We start from the raw sequence: 17,779 nt of genomic DNA, 5'->3' as shown, positions 1-17,779 counted from the left end.
TAGTTTCTTTAGGCTGACATAAGTCTTTTTATAGTTTATGTATGAAATATCTATTTTAATGTTGTTAATGTTCCTGAAATATTTTAATTGTTCATTACCTATTATATCATTTATTTATTTCCTTATTTCTTTTTCCATGTTGGAGCCCTGGGGCTTATAGCATTTTGCTCTTCCAACTAGGGTTGTAGCTTAGCTGGTAATAATAATAATAATAATAATTATTTCGTTTTTGACGGTTTAGATATTTAGTTTCTAAAAATGTGGTCTTACATTTAGTGTAGGGAAAGTATTTGAGAGAGTTTTTGTAAGGTTACACATTCTGCTAAATATTTTACCAAAAGCATTATGATGAGATTAGTTCTTTTCATTTGTCCTTAAACAATCCCGTTAACTCCAGATTCTCTGATTTTCCTACAATGTATTATTATTATTATTATTATTATTATTATTATTATTATTATTACTATTTGCAAAGCTACAACTCTAGTTGGAAAAGCAGAATGCTGTAAGCCTGGGGGTCCCAACAGGGAAAATAGCCCAGTAAGGAAAGGAAATAGGGAAACTACAAGAAAAGTAATTAAAAACTAAAATAAAATATTTTAAAAACAGTCACAGCATTAGAATTAATATTTCATATATAAACTATGAAAACTTGAAAAAAAAGAGGAAGAGAAATAAGATAGAATAGTGTGCCCGAGTGTACCCTCAAGCAAGAGAACTCTACCCCGAGACAGTGAAAGACCATGGTACAAAGGCAATGGCACTACCCAAGACCAGAGAACAATGGTTTGATTTTGGAGTGTCCTTCTCCTAGAAGAGCTGCTTACCATAGCTAAAGAGTCTCTTCTACCCTTACCAAGAGGAAAGTAACCATTGAACAATTACATCATGTGAATGTTATTAAAGCTATTGCTTCCCATCCTCTTAATAGATATATGGAAATAGATATCTCTTCCTGCTGGTGGATCCTTGTCTCGTAATGTAATGTGTTGGGAGAAATACCAATAAGTGGTGGCGTTTGTATGTCGTGAACTTCGTACAGTTATCACTGTGCAGATTTTCAACACGCAAGGACTCTCCAACTCGACTTAATTTCAAAATGATTGTTGATATTGGTACTTTTGTTAGGATTTTGTGTAAGATTATCAAGGTTGGCTATGTCTTCTTTTAGTTTTAAAACACCGTTAATGGCCAACTGTTCAGTTAACAGGCTTTTGTTAAAGGATAGTACGAACATTCCCCATTTGTCACAAATACCCGTAGGTGTCAACAGTGCCATTAATCCCGTAGGTGTTTGGAAATATTCTAAAAATGGATAAAAGCAGACCGAGATCTGACTGGAGTCGAGGTAAAAAGAGCACACTACAGAAGAAAGTGGAGATGATCTTATTCAAGGGGATGTCCAACAATTCTTTTAACGAACATTATGATTGGGTTATTAATCTTGTACTGTGAATGGTACAGTATAGATTCGGATATTACTGTATTATTATTACTAACCAAGCTACACCCCTATTTGGAAAAGCAGGATGCTATGAGCCCAAGGGCTCCAGCTGGGAAAAGTAACCCAATGAGGAAAGAAAATAGGGAAATATATAAACTACAAATAAAGTTATGAACAATTAAAGTAGAGTATTTTAAGAACATTAACACACATTAAAAGAGATCTTTCATATCCCTTTTACCCCCAGGCTCTTTGGAAATTTCCAACCCTTAACCCCCAAGGGGTTATTTTTTCCCCAGCACATTTTGCAGTATATTTTTTTTAAAATTGCTCTAACAGCCTTAATTTTGGTCATAGAGAGGTCAGGTTGGTCTCATTCTCTTGGAAAATGCCTGAATTTTCTCAAAAAATTATAAAAAATATGAAAAAATTTTTTTTATAGAATTTTTTTGCAAGGATGTACCGGTACGTCCAAGGGGGTAAAGGGATGAGTTTTGTGAAACGTACCAGTACGTCCTTTGGGGGTAAAAGGGTTACGATGTACAATATGCAATTTTCTTTTGATTTCATGATTAAAAACTGTTTACTGTATTCCCTTTTCAGTGATACACCGACTGTGGTTCCTAACCTTGCTACCTACTCAGAACCTCTGTTATATATAGCCCTAGGAGAGGGACATACTGCTGTCATTGATGCACATGGAAAGGTGGGTTATTACCTCCGCCAGCAAAGTTGGAAGGAGGTTATGTTTTCGCCCCTGTTTGTGTGCGTGTGTGTTCATTTGTGAACCGCCTGCTGGCCACAATTTTAATCGGAGAGTAGTGAAACTTGCAAGGATTGACTGTTATATAAAAAGCTGGAAATGGGTCAAGGTCACGGTCAACCAAAATGTTCAATTCATTCAATCATCCATAAGTTTGGACATCGTTGTCAAAGAGACTTTAAACTTGGTTCATGCTTGAGTGTATGAAAATCCATGCTATCTAATACATGTTAAGGTCAAAGGTCAGGGTACCTACATACTATGATCATAGCCAACAATTTATTTTTACCAGAACATGTAATAGAAATAAATTATATGGAAATTTGACTTGGAATACAATAGCCATGAAAGTTAATGCAAGCCTCAAATGCTCTTTAAAAGTTCCACATATAGAATAATTTGCAACTGCCTATATGCTTCTGTTTAGGGAAAGAGGCAGATTGTATATGGAGTATCGTGAATGATTTGATAATTACTTTCATCCTCTTAATATTTTTTGTTTCTTCCAGCTCTGGACATTTGGATATGGGAGGTACGGCCAACTAGGACACGGTTCCAACGACGATGGTTCAGTTCCCCGCACGGTTCTCGACTTGGTCGGCTCTAAAGTCAGTCAAGTGGCGTGTGGTAGAGGTCACACATTAGCATATGTGCCATCGCAGGTATGTAGTTGATATTGTTATCAGTTTCCTTCTTTTTTTCACATTTTTGACAAATTATTTGATTACACATGAGCATATGTGCTATCACAGGTATGGAATAGGTTCTGCTATCATATTTACAAATTGTTGACTGGCATCACCTATTCATGTAACCATAAGTGCTATAAAGAACTTGAGTTTTCTAATACAATTTTCAGTTTCTTTTTACCTTAATTCCTTTGTTAGTCACGTTACGAAACATCAACTTGAATCGGTTGACATGTGACGTCATTCCATGGCTGAAAGTCGTGAGCCGGACATCAATTTTGTCTTGCCTGAAAATACCAAAGTTTTAATTTGTTAATGTAATGCTTTGCTTTGTACAATATGTCCTGGTTTTGTCTATGCCTTTGAATTATTTAGAAGATGAAGTTTTAATATTTTTGGCAGGTTTCTAATAGGTTATTTTGTGGAATTAGAAAGGATATCTAGTTGTTTATACTCGATGGACAGTTTTGAGTATATTTGTTTGATAGAGGTATTAATAAAGAGGATTATGGTTGAAATTTTTATGAATTACATTAAGATATGGAAGTCAGTGTTCATCCAACACACACACACTCTCTCTCTCTCTCTCTCTCTCTCTCTCTCTCTCTCTCTCTCTCTCTCTCCCTCTCTCTCTCTCCCAAAGTAATTTTAATTTATTACTGTTACATTTTATCAGTCTATAGTTAGGTTTACTGTGTGTTTTTTCAGCCGTACTTAAGTTTCTGTGTCAAGTATGTTTTATGATCATGCCATTAGCATAGGTGAGTATCTTCACTGCTGTATAGCACTGTTGTTTAGGTGTGTTCTGACTTATATCAAAACTCAGAGAGTTTGAAATGACGTGGAACAGAGAACCTACAGTGTAGTATATGTGTGTATGCATTTATATGTACATATGTGTTATACATTTCATTTAACAGTAAGAATTCAAAATATTTCTGACTTCTCAAAGTCCGAAACCTCCCCGTGCCGGGCAGCATATAGCCATTTTTCTCGAACTATAATTCTAAGGGTTGTCTTTGGTCAGGGAAGGGTGGATAGGATTTCATTTTGTTTGCCAATTTGATATTTTGCAACATGAAACAGAATTGAATTATTTTCAAAACACTACCGACTTAGCTGGCAAGTCCAAAACAGAAGGATGACCTGGAGAGAGCGAGTAGTAGGTGTCGGTAGGGTAGCCCAACTGTATTCTCTAGGGCCTGTCACGGCCCTCCCCTCTGATGATGGGATTATCTAAATGGAAGACAGCCTGTGAATAGTGGTTTACACACGCCCTTGTTAAATATACGACACCAACAAGGTGCTCGCGCGAGGGTTGTAACCTCTGCATTCCATGCTTTTATCTTTCTCTAGTATATTTGGAAGATTTATATTAGAAAAGTGTAAGAAGGACCCTTTTCACTGGCCGTCACTGATCGACCCAGAAATTTATTTTTTCATAATACAGTAGTGTGTTCATATTGAATTACAGTATATTCCTACTTATATTTATACAAATATATTCCCATGCCTATGTTGGTCTAACTTACAATAGCTGTAGTGTTGCAACAAAAATGTAAAATATTTTAAATTCAGTGCGTCAGTCAAATACGGACTCATATGAGGTACAACACATTTCTATGGTACCTGGATTTACTTGTCTCTTACGTGAAAAGCTTCCTCTAATCAATTCTAGACAAAGTGAAATTGTCTGTGTCAGATTGTGTATTTTTTAATTTTTTTTTCCCCTCAAAATGAGTTCCACTTCTAACTGGAACTGGGAGAAAGGCCTTTGTTTTCATATGTGGGCTAGTGAAAATGCATGTCATAAGACACTGTTGAGGCCTGCCCAACACCACTGGTTTATGGACTTTGTATTTATCAAAGGATGTCTCATATCTATAATGAATTGCCTGGTCCTAACCTACCTTTAGGTAACTGGTAACTAAAGGCAGTTGGTAAATAAATTAACCATTAAAGTTACATTTTTTAAAATTAATCATCCATCTCTTTTAATACAACATACACTAGAATGATTAAATGGAAATTATCTAGTATTTATTGAGATGATTTTTTTTTCAAATGTTTGAAAATTTACCACATTGTTTGTCAAACAACCACCTACTATAGTCCATTTCTTTTAGCGAGGCATATTTGCACCGACTCGCAGCGGTGCCCTTTTAGCTCGGAAAATTTTCCTGATCGCTGATTGGTTGGACGAGATAATTCCAATCAATCAGCGATCAGGAAACTTTTCCGAGCTAAAAGGGCACCGTTGCGAGTCGGTGCAAATCTGCCTCGCTAAAAGAAATTGACTATAGGTATGGACACTGATGTGTCTGAGATTAGAGATATTTGTTCAAGCACTTGGGGTACTAAACCCTACATTTACTTTATTGAGAAAAGTAGGCAATTTAACTTGGACGAGAACAGTGCACCCAGCCATTCAAACACAATACAACTGAACCAATCTAGTGAATCTTTGAAGAAAGACCCATTAGTACAACACAATCATACGGTCTGTCATACTAATTACAAAACAGTAATAGACGTAAGGAAAGCTTATTTTATGAGCTGAGGAATCGGCAGCAATTTATAGGTACTTACATTAACGAGGGTAGAAAGTTAATGACCCAGGCTACTATCTCGGTCTTCAGCCCCACAAAATTCAAGTGTCTAAATGAGTTGCTAGAGATGCACGAGTGGGTTCGTTAAGTTGTTAAGTTGAAAGAATTTGAGACTCCTTGGGAGGATCTTGAACGAGGGATAAACAGTGTGCCACTAGAACCATTACTGAGTGGTGTGGATGACCTCCTAGTCACCACTTGAGCATTCAGGTTAGGGGGTGACACTATAGTCCATTTCTTTTAGCGAGTCATATTTGCACCGACTCGCAACGGTGCCCTTTTAGGGAAAAGTTTCCTGGTTGCTGATTGGTTAGAATTATCTCGTCCAACCAATCAGCGATCCGGAAACTTTTCCGAGCTAAAAGGGCACCGCTGCGAGTCAGTGCAAATATGCATCGCTAAAAGAAATGGACTATAGTTAGGTTAGGCCTGAAATATTACTCTGAATCAAGAATTGAGTTGATTTCTGAGCTGCCCAGAAAGAAGTTACAAGCTGTTATTTTGTGGTTCTTCCCTCTTTTTGAATTTTGTCATATTAAAAACTGAATTCCCTTTTGCTTATGATCTGAGCATTACCAGGAAAAGTTGAAAGGCCTACAATTAGAATCATATCTTTGCTAATTAAACTGTTTAAATTTATAAAACTAATTGCAGTTAAAATGGTTATAGTAATAGCCATTAATGTTAACATTTGTCAATGTATACATCATGAGATGCACTTGTAAACATTACTAAAGAGTCTACACAATTTTTAGCTTTCTACTTTACCCTGGTTGCATTTCCTTTCTTTTTCTTCGCTGTCCAACGTGTTTGTAATTTTCAATTCTAAGTGCCACTGCAGTGTTTCCCTCCTTTGCAGCTTAGTCTTGCATGGACTCCTGGCCTTAACACTGGATCATTTGGTTCAAATTCCTTAACCCTTTTACCCTCAGGCTATTTGGAAATTTCCAACCCTTAACCCCCAGGGGTTATTTTTTTTCAAGCACATTTTGCTGTATATATTTTTTAAATTGCTCTAACAGTCTTAATTTTCGTCATAGAGAGGTCAGGTTGGTCTCATTCTCTTGGAAAAATGCCTGAAGTTCCTCAAAAAATTATCAAAAATATGCAAAAAAAAATTTAAATAGCAATTTTTTGCAAGGACGTACCGGTACGTCCATGGGGGTAAAGGGATGAGTTTTGTGAAACGTACCAGTACGTCTTTTGTGGGTAAAAGGGTTAAATTCATCTAACATTAATAGTTACAAATTCAGTTTTTGTTCTGCCAAACTTTACAGTGAAACTAACCTATTTAAGAATGCATAGGGAAGAACTGCTTTATTATCTTATTCAATTGGAAAAAAATCAGTTCTTCTCAGTGTGGACTTCGGTTGTAGAGGGCTCGGCTATAGTTATTATGTTTACTACTAATTTACAGATTGTAATCTATACCGCAAAGATGTGTGTCATATTAGGAGTCAACATTTTTGGCTTCCCCTCTTTTCTTGCTATTTTATGTTGACCAATATAAAGTACACCTTTTTTGTGTATAGTTTTGTTTTACCTTTTAACCAATAAGTATTTCATTCTACCTTTAACCCATTTGTTAGTATTTTTCACATACTGCCTCGGTTTTCACATTTAGCTATCCATCCAAGTGCTTTCTTATGTTTTCCTTATTTTGAAAGGAATGGCAAAGTGAATTCCTACTACCTCCTTACCATTTTTTTAATATTAACAATAACCTTGCCTATTATTTTTTTTCAAAGTTTCTTTAGGTTTTCATCAGAGAAATTACTTCTTTAGTCTTGTGAAAGTTGGAACCACAATCCTCTGTGCTAATGACTTATGTAATAATAATATTTTATCCTTTAACCCCTTCGCTACTGCTCCGTTGCACTGTAACCTACACCAGCATACCGCTTGAGAACACCCTTCAATCGCCAGGATATCAACGTTCATTTGCAGCTAATAATAATGATAACGTGGTAATAATAGAAAAAATAATATGATATAAGTAACTGTCATCTGAGGTATCTGGCAGGTACTCATACCCTAATTCAGAAGCACTATCATCAACCATGCACAAAAAATATGTGAAATTCTAATTCACAATGTTTAGGCTTACTCATAAAACTACAATAACCCTTCACAAATGACTGCCAGAGGAACACTGGCTGAAAATTCAAGAAAGCCCTTCCCATACCTCAAATGAAGATGATGTCACGGCGTCCATTAGATATTTATTGCCGGAAATGAATAGTGGTTGGAGTTACAGCAACTCTCTGGTAAACAATACCTTGCCTATAACTCCTCCCATTGTATAAAAACTGCTTTGCTTGGTTAAGAACAAAGAATTACTTAGACATATACGTTGCTTCTCTTCCTTACTGTATGGTAAAACACGTGTACGTTTACGAAGCAGTGCTGAAGGGGTTAAAAGATATTTAAACATTTAACCATTATACCTAATATCTGAAATCTACTGATGCATTGAATTGCATTCACAAATTTCTGTTTTATGTCCCACTTTTATTGTTTCTTTGTAGACTGCCTTGGTGAATATGATCTTGATTGTAATGAAGATTATTGATTATTTTGTGTTCTGATACACGTATTTGCACACTGACCATCATTGTGCAATACATATGTAACAAGAAGTACACATTTTTGGCAGCTAAGTGGGAATGGTGATGATGTACTTTCATCTGACCAGGTGACTACTCGACAACCCAACCAAACTCTTTTTAGCCAGATGAATGTGGTACGTCTTTCTTTCTTTCGTGCTATGTTAAATACGTAATTGAATTCTTGGGCTTTAACTTTAAACCTTTTTTTATTACAGCAATTTCAGTGAAAATATATAATTTCAGTTGATTATAAAATTACAGTAGTATTACTAACATGTTAAAAGGAAATTTTGGGATGTTTCGTGCATTTTTTAGTTTTTTCCTTATCGTAGCATAATAAAGCTTATGGCCCCTTTAATTTTCATTTTATTGTTATTGCTAATTATATCCACTTTCAGATAACTCGTCAATTTACGTAATTTTCCTTCAATTTACGTAACTTTTACTTCAATTTACCTAACAGTTTTATTTGTAACTTTTAGTTTCCATATCTTCTATCCATGCCAATATTTTCCATCTAATTGAGTTACTGTATTTTTAACCAGCTAACAAATGTTTTTATTTCTGCTGCCTTTTTTGTGATAACCAATGAACTTTTCCCAACCTGACCTGAATTTTCAGTCTGTACCTGTCACTATGAAGCCTTCTAGATACTGTACATTTTTAAAGTTTTTAATAGACCGAGGTTCGTACTTTAGTACTCTGTAGGGCAGTTAATTCTCTCTATTTAATCTTGAAAACTTTGTAACTATAGTCCATTTCTTTTATCGAGGCAGATTTGGACCGACTCGCAGCGGTGCCCTTTTAGCTCGGAAAAGTTTCCTTATTGCTGATTGGTTAGAATTATCTCGTCCAACCAATCAGCGATCAGGAAACTTTTCCGAGCTAAAAGGGCACTGCTGCGAGTCGGTGCAAATCTGCATCGCTAAAAGAAATTGACTACAGGGTGCATTTAATTTTTGCCTAGCCTTGTCTAAATCACATCATCCTTTTTATAATTCTATCCTTTGGTTGATATGTCCTTCAACTATCATAGATTGTTTTTCTTTCCTCTTATCTCATGTTTCACCTTCATTTCATGGAAAGCATTACTCTTATTATTTTAATTTCGTTGGGTTACTATTGCTGACGTCAATCACTCGATAAGGCGTTTGTTATAATGCAAACGTGGCTGATTGATAAAAGAGACTTTAGCGTCAATAACCAGGTGTTATTGATTTGTTTGGTATGTTAGGGTTTTTGAAAACTTTAACTAAGGCTTTATTATACTCTCACCAAAGCCAGACTGTCCATGTTTTTATTAAGATCTTTTTTGAGAGAATGAAATTATTAGAACTCCTTATATTTCATACATAGTGGTGTTTCTATGTGAAGAAGAGATTTGTATTTTTTAGTTTTTGTAAGGCTACAAATAATTTTTTATATAGAGGTTAATTCATATTTTCTTAAAAGATGTATATTTTTTTAATTTCTTCAGTGCAATCTAATTTACTTCATTATTTTGGTACCATAACAATGATGAATTCCTTAATTTACTGTGTCATATTTTGTAACTCCTTTTACTTTATTGTGACCTTGCAATTAAGTCCCTTGAAACTAATTGTAGTAATTGCTGAATGCTTAGACCTAAATATAATTTATAAGGTACCAAATTTGGGATATTTAAAAAAGAAAACTTTCAGAGCATCCCAAATATTTGATTTTTTAAAATTTTTTTTTATATATATAAATAAATGTTGTGGATCATTTATGGCTGAGATTCATATGTACCATTGTATTCAGAATATAACAGAGCATCTCTTCAAGGCCTTGAAATAAACCTGGTAGATATTTTTTATTCATGAAAATTTTCTTATCAAGGACTTGACTTTAATTTTTGAAGGATAAATGCCATTGCTTTTATTTGATTGGCTTACAAACCCATTACTGTAGGCCTTTTTACAATAACCTTTATTCACAGATTGTAAATTTAAGATCATATGTTGACTAACTAAGAACACCATGCAGGTGTGCCTATAAACTTTTTATTTTGAGATAAAAAAAAAACAAAAACAATGTTGTTTATTAAATTTATTATTTAGATACGTACCTCTCACATTGTTTATATCTTTACCTACCAACAAGCTTTTGATGTTTGATAAAAGAAAAAACCCTCACATAACCCTTTCTTTTGGGGATCGCCAGGCTTAGGCCCCCCCCCCCCCCCCCCCCCCCCCCCCGTCAGGAGGAGAGGCCTAAATTGATCCTATGCCAAGTAAACCCCCATCCCCGCCTCTTGGGCCCCACAATTTAAAGTAAACAGAGACCCCCAGTCATATACATAACCTCGTTTGAAGTGAGGAGGGAGGATGGCCATCCTGTGACCTATTGGCAGGTATCGAAATAAACACATTGCTTATATCTGCGACGTGCGACTTTTTGATGGTTAATGTTGAAATGCTACAAGCAAGAGTTCTCTTGCTTGAGGATATTACGAATAAGATCAGATCTGCTGTGGAAACTACTGATAATCTAACTCCTGTTTACAATTCAGAGTCTTCAGTTAATATGGGGACGAAGTTATCAATTCAGCTTGCATTTAGCACAAGTCTGAACTGATGAGTCATGAACTGGCTAATTTGCTACTTTTTTTTAACCATTTTACCCCCAAGGTAAAGTTAAATTTCGAGCACATTTTGCTATATATTTTTTTTAAATTGCTCTAACAAGCTTAATTTTTGTCATAGAGAGGTCAAGTTGGTCTCATTCTTTAGGAAAATGCCTGAAGTGTCTCATAAAGTTATAAAAAATATGCAAAAACATGTAAATAACAGTCTTTTGCAAGAACGTACCGGTATGTCCTTTGGGGTCGAAAGGGTTAATTAACAATCTGGCTGGCTAATGTTATTGATAATCTATAGTAGTATAGAAATAGTATAGGAACACTTGAGAACTGTGATGTTCTTCATTGTTTAGACTTGTTTCAAAGCGTAATGATTTGTCAGTTTATAGGCTCTGTAAATAAAATTATTACTTTTTCAATATTAAACTTACCCGATAATCATGTAGCTGTCAACTCTGTTGCCCGACAGAATTCTATGGAGGGATACGCCAGCTATCACAATACTAGAAGGGGGTGTTCTTACCAGCGCCACCTGTGGCCAGGTACTCAAGTACTTCTTGTTGACACCTCCTCAATTATTCCTCTGTCGTGCTTCTGACAAGACGTTCTGGGATACGCTTATGTTCTTGGAGTATTTTCACGACTTTGGTGAAGTATTTCTCTTTGATTTCGGCTGTCGCTTTACTGGAAACTTCTATTTTAGCTTAGTTAGCTTTTGGAATTAATTGATTATTTTTGGTGACGAAGAGAGTATGAACTCTCGTTCACCTTTCAATGGCCGACCCTTCCCTTAGACGGAAGTGTTGGTGTCTAAGAGAGTATAGACTCTCTTTCTTAATTTTGCTTAACAAAAGTTATAGATTTATTTTATATCTCTCCGCCTCTTATAGGCCTCTTCGATTAACTTCCTTTTATTATAAACTTATTAAAATTAATTTTTATATTTGTTTATATTCGACCTTCCTAATAGTAGGCGGTCTTTTCTTGGTACCGAAGTTAATTATCGTGAGCCCGTCATTTCGGTTTTACCTGTTAACATATTATGCTATTTTAAGGTCTTTGAAAGAATTTCTTTGATAGTCTCGTACTTTTTCAAAGTTGAACTAACGTTTTGTTTGTCTCGGCAGTTGTTGACGTTCAGAACGTTTCAACTTGCACTCTATCGTTACGATAGAGAAAGAATGTTCACGGTTTCACATTGCAGTAAGAGTAACCGTGTCTAGCGTTTTGTTCATTCTTTCTTAACTTAATGGTTTTGATCCTAATAAGGAACTTTTCTTTTTGGGAAATATTTCAGTTTTTTCCTTTAACAATAATATGTTTTAACGATATATATGATTGGGCTCTTCTCTCAGGTTCTAAGTCAAGAGAGAGAGAGAGAGAGAGATAGAGACGGAGGGAGAAAGAGGATAAACGTTTCCCTCAAGCCTGCCAGGCGTACGAGTAACGTCGTTATCGTTTTGCTCTTATCCCTAGTCTCTTTAGGGGAAGAAACTAAACGTTTCTAGAGTGATCTAGTGTTTAGTCTCTTTCCAGCCACTGAATTTTCTTTCATTAGATTTTTCTGTTACATTGTAATTCTGTTTTCGCAATTACTAACTTTTGAGAAGGATAGAATTGCGTGTTTCAGGTACAAACCACTTAAAGTTTCGAGTTCAGTGAAATAAGTGCAAACAGAAATCAAAGTGATAAGTGATTAGCGCAAAGTATGTCAGTGTTATGCGTGAGGGTACTTTTGTGCGCGCCAGTCGTCCTCCCAGTCCGGGACCTCTTGCAAGCTCCCAAGCCCAGGGGAGAAGCAATGTCGAAGGGCATAAGGGTTCGGCAGGCCTTGATCGGCGCACAGAAGTATCCTCGGTGGTTGTGGGCGTGTCTTACCGAGACCGTCACTCCCACCCGCAGACGATTGAGCCCTTATTTTGCTCGTCTGCAGAAGAGATTTAGAGGAGAAAATAAAGGCAGAGTTACGCTGGTCTCAGGTCTCAAGACCTCTTAAACGTAAAGTCCAGACCTATGCCAGACGTACGAAGTAAAGTTCAACAACCCGGATGCAGTCATTGGGTTAGCTCTGACTCTCCTCAGTCATCAGTTTGTCGGGCTGAGAGTGCGCCTACACTCCCCCCCCCTATGCTCGCTCCGCCTGATCGCAGTACCACCTGCCAGGCGTACGATGTTGTGGACTCTACTACAGTCCATGCAAGCACAGCTTTCGGACCTGATGCGTGAGTGTCGTGCTGAGAGTGTTGCACCTCCTCCTCCTCCTGCACCGGTGGTGCACCAACCGCCTGCACCCGTTCAGCCTGTGCTGCACCCGCCTGCACCGGTGGTGCACCAACCGGCTGCACCCGTTCAGCCTGTGCTGCACCCGCCTGCACTCGCTGCACCCAGTCGCAGCACCATCTGCCAGGCGTACGATGTTGTGGACTCTACTACAGTCCATGCAAGCACAGCTTTCGGACCTGTTGTGTGAGTGTCGGGCTGAGAGTGTTGCACCTCCCCTGCACCCGTTCAGCCTGTGCTCAACCCGCCTGCACTCGCTGCACCCAGTCGCAGCACCATCTGCCAGGCGTACGATGTTGAACCTCTTTCTGTGTTCGCTGTTCCCAGTGTTGTTCAGCCTCAGCCTTCTTTAAGGCAACCTTCGGTTTGGGATCAGGAGGATTACCCCACTCTTCCTCCTCCTCCCCTGGCTGCTCCACCGGTGGTGCAACTCTCGGTGGAGGTACAACCTCTTCCACCTGTGAGTCAGTCTCCTCAGCTGCTGCACCGAGCTCAACCCGTGCACCCTGATCCTGCGCCTCAGACACCTCTGCTTGCGGGAACTTTACCTTGTTCTGCGCAACCTCGGTCTCTTCACGCTCCACTCATACCACAGGAACAGGAACTTTCTGCACCTTCCACTGTTGTTGTTCCAGCTCGTTCTGACTCTGCTGTTCAGCATACCTTACCTCCATTTTCAAACCATGGCAAAAATATGAATCATGAGTTATGAATGTAAGGTAAACATTATGTTGATTTTTAAACCCCATGCAAGCATGCATAAAGCACTCTAGCACTGGTCATGGAATTTCTGAGAAATGTTAAACGCCATGCACACGCTCTGCTTTCCTTACAGCAGGCTCTGCTTACAGCAGGCTCTGCTTACTACATGCTCAGCATTCAGCATGCTCTGCATTCAGCATGCTCTGCATACAACATGCTCTGCATACAGCATGCTCTGCATTCAGCATGCTCTGCATACAACATGCTCTACATACAGCATGCTCTGCATACAGCATACTCTGCATTCATCATGCTCTGCATACCTTACCGCATGCTTCTCAACATATCTTGGGTTGTTGCCAACTCACTAGACTGTCAAGCAGTTTCATAACGTTGCCTTCTAGTCTGCTGCTTTTGCACCAGTGAACCCTCACTCAGAGAACTTAGCTTTTCTAGGATAAGGTCCCTGTAGATGAGAAAGTTCTTTTCTCCCTCCTTCTGATATTCCCTTGAGGACTCTGTCATTTGGAGGGAGCCTTTAGCTGCATAACCTCTTATGGACTTTTATTTAAGCATAACATGCTTACAGGGAAGGTAATGGTTCCACTTCAGCCGCTAATCCCGTCTGTTACCACACCTGCTCCCATAGACCTTGAGCTGTGTTGCATGACATGCAGTCCAAGCTTAGTCCTTGTTAGAGGATTTTTGTTTACGGAGTCAATGTGTCACGGGGAAGACGTTCAACAACCAACAGAAGGGACTTGTTGTGACGCAGTGCGGCAACCTCAGCAACCCGTTAAGGAGTTGTCTGTACGACCCAGATAGTCTAGACAGATTCGGGTTGTCACTGTACTTCCTCGCTTGCCCATGATTGTCAGTTTACAGACTGTGCAGCAGTATCATGATCTTGTGTCCGGCTCCGTCAGACGACTGGCTTTTAAGAGCTCCCACAAGTCGTCGCTGTCTGGAGATTTTCAAATGGACTATGGATCTGACCAAGGAACTGGGCCTCCTGGTCAATTTTGAGGAGTCTCAGCTCGTTCCATCCCAGACCATTGTTTCCTTGGGTATGGATCTTCAGAGTCGAGCTTTTCGGACTTGTCCGTCGGCCCCAAGGATCTTCCAAGCCCTAGAATGCATCCAGAGCATGCTGAGAAGGAACCGATGCTTAGTCAGGCAGGGGATGAGTCTAACAGGGACACTTTCATCGCTGGCCCTGTTCATCGAGTTAGGGAGACTCCACCTCCGCCCCCTTCAGTATCATCTAGCTGCTCACTGGATAAAGGACATGACGCTAGAGACGGGCTCAGTTCCTGTTTCCGAAGAGATGAGGTCTACTCTAACGTGGTGGAAGAACAGCATTCTTCTCAAGGAAGGTCTACCTTTGGCTGTTCAGACCCCCGACCACCGTCTCTTCTCGGACGCATCGGACACGGGCTGGGGTGCGACACTGGACGGACAGGAATGCTCGGGAACATGGAATCAGGAGCAAAGGACACTTCACATCTATTGCAAGGAGTTGTTGGCAGTTCATCTGGCCTTGATAAACTTCAAGTCCCTCCAGCTTAACAAGGTGGTGGAGGTGAACTCCGACTACACCACAGCCTTGGCTTACATCTCCAAGCAGAGAGGGACTCATTCGAGGAAGTTGTTCAAGATCGCAAGGGACCTCCTCATTTGGTCAAAGATCGAAAGCTCACGCTGGTAACGAGGCTCATTCAGGGCGATATGAATGTCATGGCAGATCGCCTCAGCCGTAAGGGTCAGGTCTTCCCCACAGAGTGGACCCTTCACAAGAATGTTTGCAGCAGACTTTGGGCCCTGTGGGGTCTGCCAACCATAGTTCTATTCGCTACCTCGATGACCAAGAAGCTCCTCTTGTATTGTTCTCCGATTCCAGACCCAGCAGCAGTTCGCGTGGATGCCTTTCTGCTGGATTGGTCCCATCTCAACCTGTATGCATTCCCGCCGTTCAAGATTGTCAACAGGGTACTTCAGAAGTTCGCCTCTCACAAAGGGACACGGTTGACGTTGGTTGCTCCCCTCTGACCCGCGAGAGAAGGGTTCACCGAGGTACTGCAATGGCTGGTCGACGTTTCCCAGGACTCTTCCTCCTAGAGTGGACCTTCTGCGTCAACCTCACGTAAAGAAGGTACACCCAAACCTCCACGCTCTTCGTCTGACTGCCTTCAGACTATCGAAAGTCTCTCAAGAACTAGAGGCTTTTCGAAGGAGGCAGCCAGAACGATTGCCAGAGCAAGGACGACATCCACTCTCAGAGTCTATCAGTCTTAATGGGAAGTCTTCCGAAGCTGGTGCAAGGCCAATGCAGTTTTCCTCAACCAGTACCACTGTAACCCAGATTGCTGACTTCCTGTTACATCTAAGGAACGTAAAATCCCTATCAGCTCCTACGATCAAGGGTTACAGAAGTATGTTGGCAGCGGTTTTCCGCCACAGAGGCTTGGATCTTTCCTCCAACAAAGATCTACAGGACCTCCTTAGGTCTTTTGAGACCTCAAAGGAACGTCGGTTGTCCACTCCAGGCTGGAATCTAGACGTGGTCCTAAGGTTCCTAATGTCATCAGGATTTGAACCGTTCCAATCAGCCTCTTTTAAGGACCTCACATTAGAAACTCTTTTCCTCGTGTGCTTAGCAACAGGTAAAAGAGTAAGTGAGATCCACGCCTTCAGCAGGAACATAGGTTTCACATCTGAAACGGCTACATGTTCCTTGCGGCTCGGTTTTTTTTTGGCTAAAACGAGCTTCCTTCCCGTCCTTGCCCTAAGTCGTTCGAGATCCCAAGCCTGTCCAACATGGTGGGGAACGAACTAGAGAGAGTACTTTGCCCTGTTAGAGCTCTTAAGTACTATTTAAGAAGGTCAAAACCATTACGAGGACAATCAGAAGCCTTATGGTGTGCTATCAAGAAGCCTTCTCTACCAATGTCTAAGAACTCAGTTTCTTACTACATCAGGCTTCTGATTAGAGAAGCAAATTCTCATCCGAAGGAAGAAGACCTTGCTTTGCTGAAGGTAAGGACACATGAAGTGAGAGCTGTGGCTACTTCAGTGGCCTTCAAACAGAACCGTTCTCTGCAGAGTGTTATGGATGCAACCTATTGGAGAAGCAAGTCAGTGTTCGCATCATTCTATCTCAAAGATGTCCAGTCTCTTTACGAGTACTGCTACACCCTGGGTCCATTCGTAGCAACGAATGCAGTAGTAGGCGAGGGCTCAGCCACTACATTCCCATAATTCCATAACTTTTTAACCTTTCTCTTGAATACTTTTTATGGGTTGTTCGGTCGGCTAAGAAGCCTTCCACATCCTTGTTGATTTGGCGGGTGGTCAATTCTTTCTTGAGAAGCGCCGAGGTTAAAGGTTGTGATGAGGTCCTTTAGTATGGGTTGCAGCCCTGTATACTTTAGCACCTTTGGGTTGATTCAGCCTCCAAGAGGAACGCTGCGCTCAGTAAGGAAGACGAACTTAAAAAAGAGACAGAGTAACGGTTCAATTCGACTTCCTTACCAGGTACTTATTATTTCATTGTTATTTGAGATAACTGTTATATGAAATATGGGATACTTAGCTATCCTTTAATCTTGTACACTGGTTTTCACCCACCCCCCTGGGTGTGAATCAGCTACATGATTATCGGGTAAGTTTAATATTGAAAAATGTTATTTTCATTAGTAAAATAAATTTTTGAATATACTTACCCGATAATCATGATTTAATTGACCCTCCCTTCCTCCCCATAGAGAACCAGTGGGACCGAGGAATAATTGAGGAGGTGTCAACAAGAAGTACTTGAGTACCTGGCCACAGGTGGCGCTGGTAAGAACACCCCCTTCTAGTATTGTGATAGCTGGCGTATCCCTCCATAGAATTCTGTCGGGCAACAGAGTTGACAGCTACATGATTATCGGGTAAGTATATTCAAAAATTTATTTTACTAATGAAAATAACATATTTTGGGTCTTTTAGGAAACTTTTTGGATAGAGAGAAACATTTCCCTCCAAGCCTAAATCTAGGTGTCTGATTTCTTGCCACATGTCTAGTTGCCTTCTGGGACTT

The 17,779-nt window shown here is 39.6% G+C and overlaps 1 protein-coding gene across 2 annotated transcripts in view; it reads left to right on the top strand.

Moving 5' to 3' along the window:
- The window catches only part of LOC137655602 (probable E3 ubiquitin-protein ligase HERC4), a 98,635-nt gene that overhangs the window by 39,776 nt on the left and 41,080 nt on the right, over window positions 1–17,779 (top strand). Inside the window, exons 7-9 of one of the 2 annotated variants that reach the window (XM_068389503.1) lie at window positions 2,048–2,150; window positions 2,717–2,869; window positions 8,162–8,248. In XM_068389503.1, coding sequence (XP_068245604.1) covers window positions 2,048–2,150; window positions 2,717–2,869; window positions 8,162–8,248 — 343 coding nt within the window. The remainder of the gene's footprint in view (window positions 1–2,047; window positions 2,151–2,716; window positions 2,870–8,161; window positions 8,249–17,779) is intronic. The other variant, XM_068389504.1, reaches the window with a different exon arrangement.

This window comes from Palaemon carinicauda, chromosome 16 (genome assembly GCF_036898095.1).
Source record: "Palaemon carinicauda isolate YSFRI2023 chromosome 16, ASM3689809v2, whole genome shotgun sequence".
Taxonomy (NCBI): Eukaryota; Metazoa; Arthropoda; class Malacostraca; order Decapoda; family Palaemonidae; genus Palaemon; species Palaemon carinicauda.
Note: the sequence above shows the minus strand (reverse complement) of the source record. Positions and strands in the feature narration are given on the sequence as shown.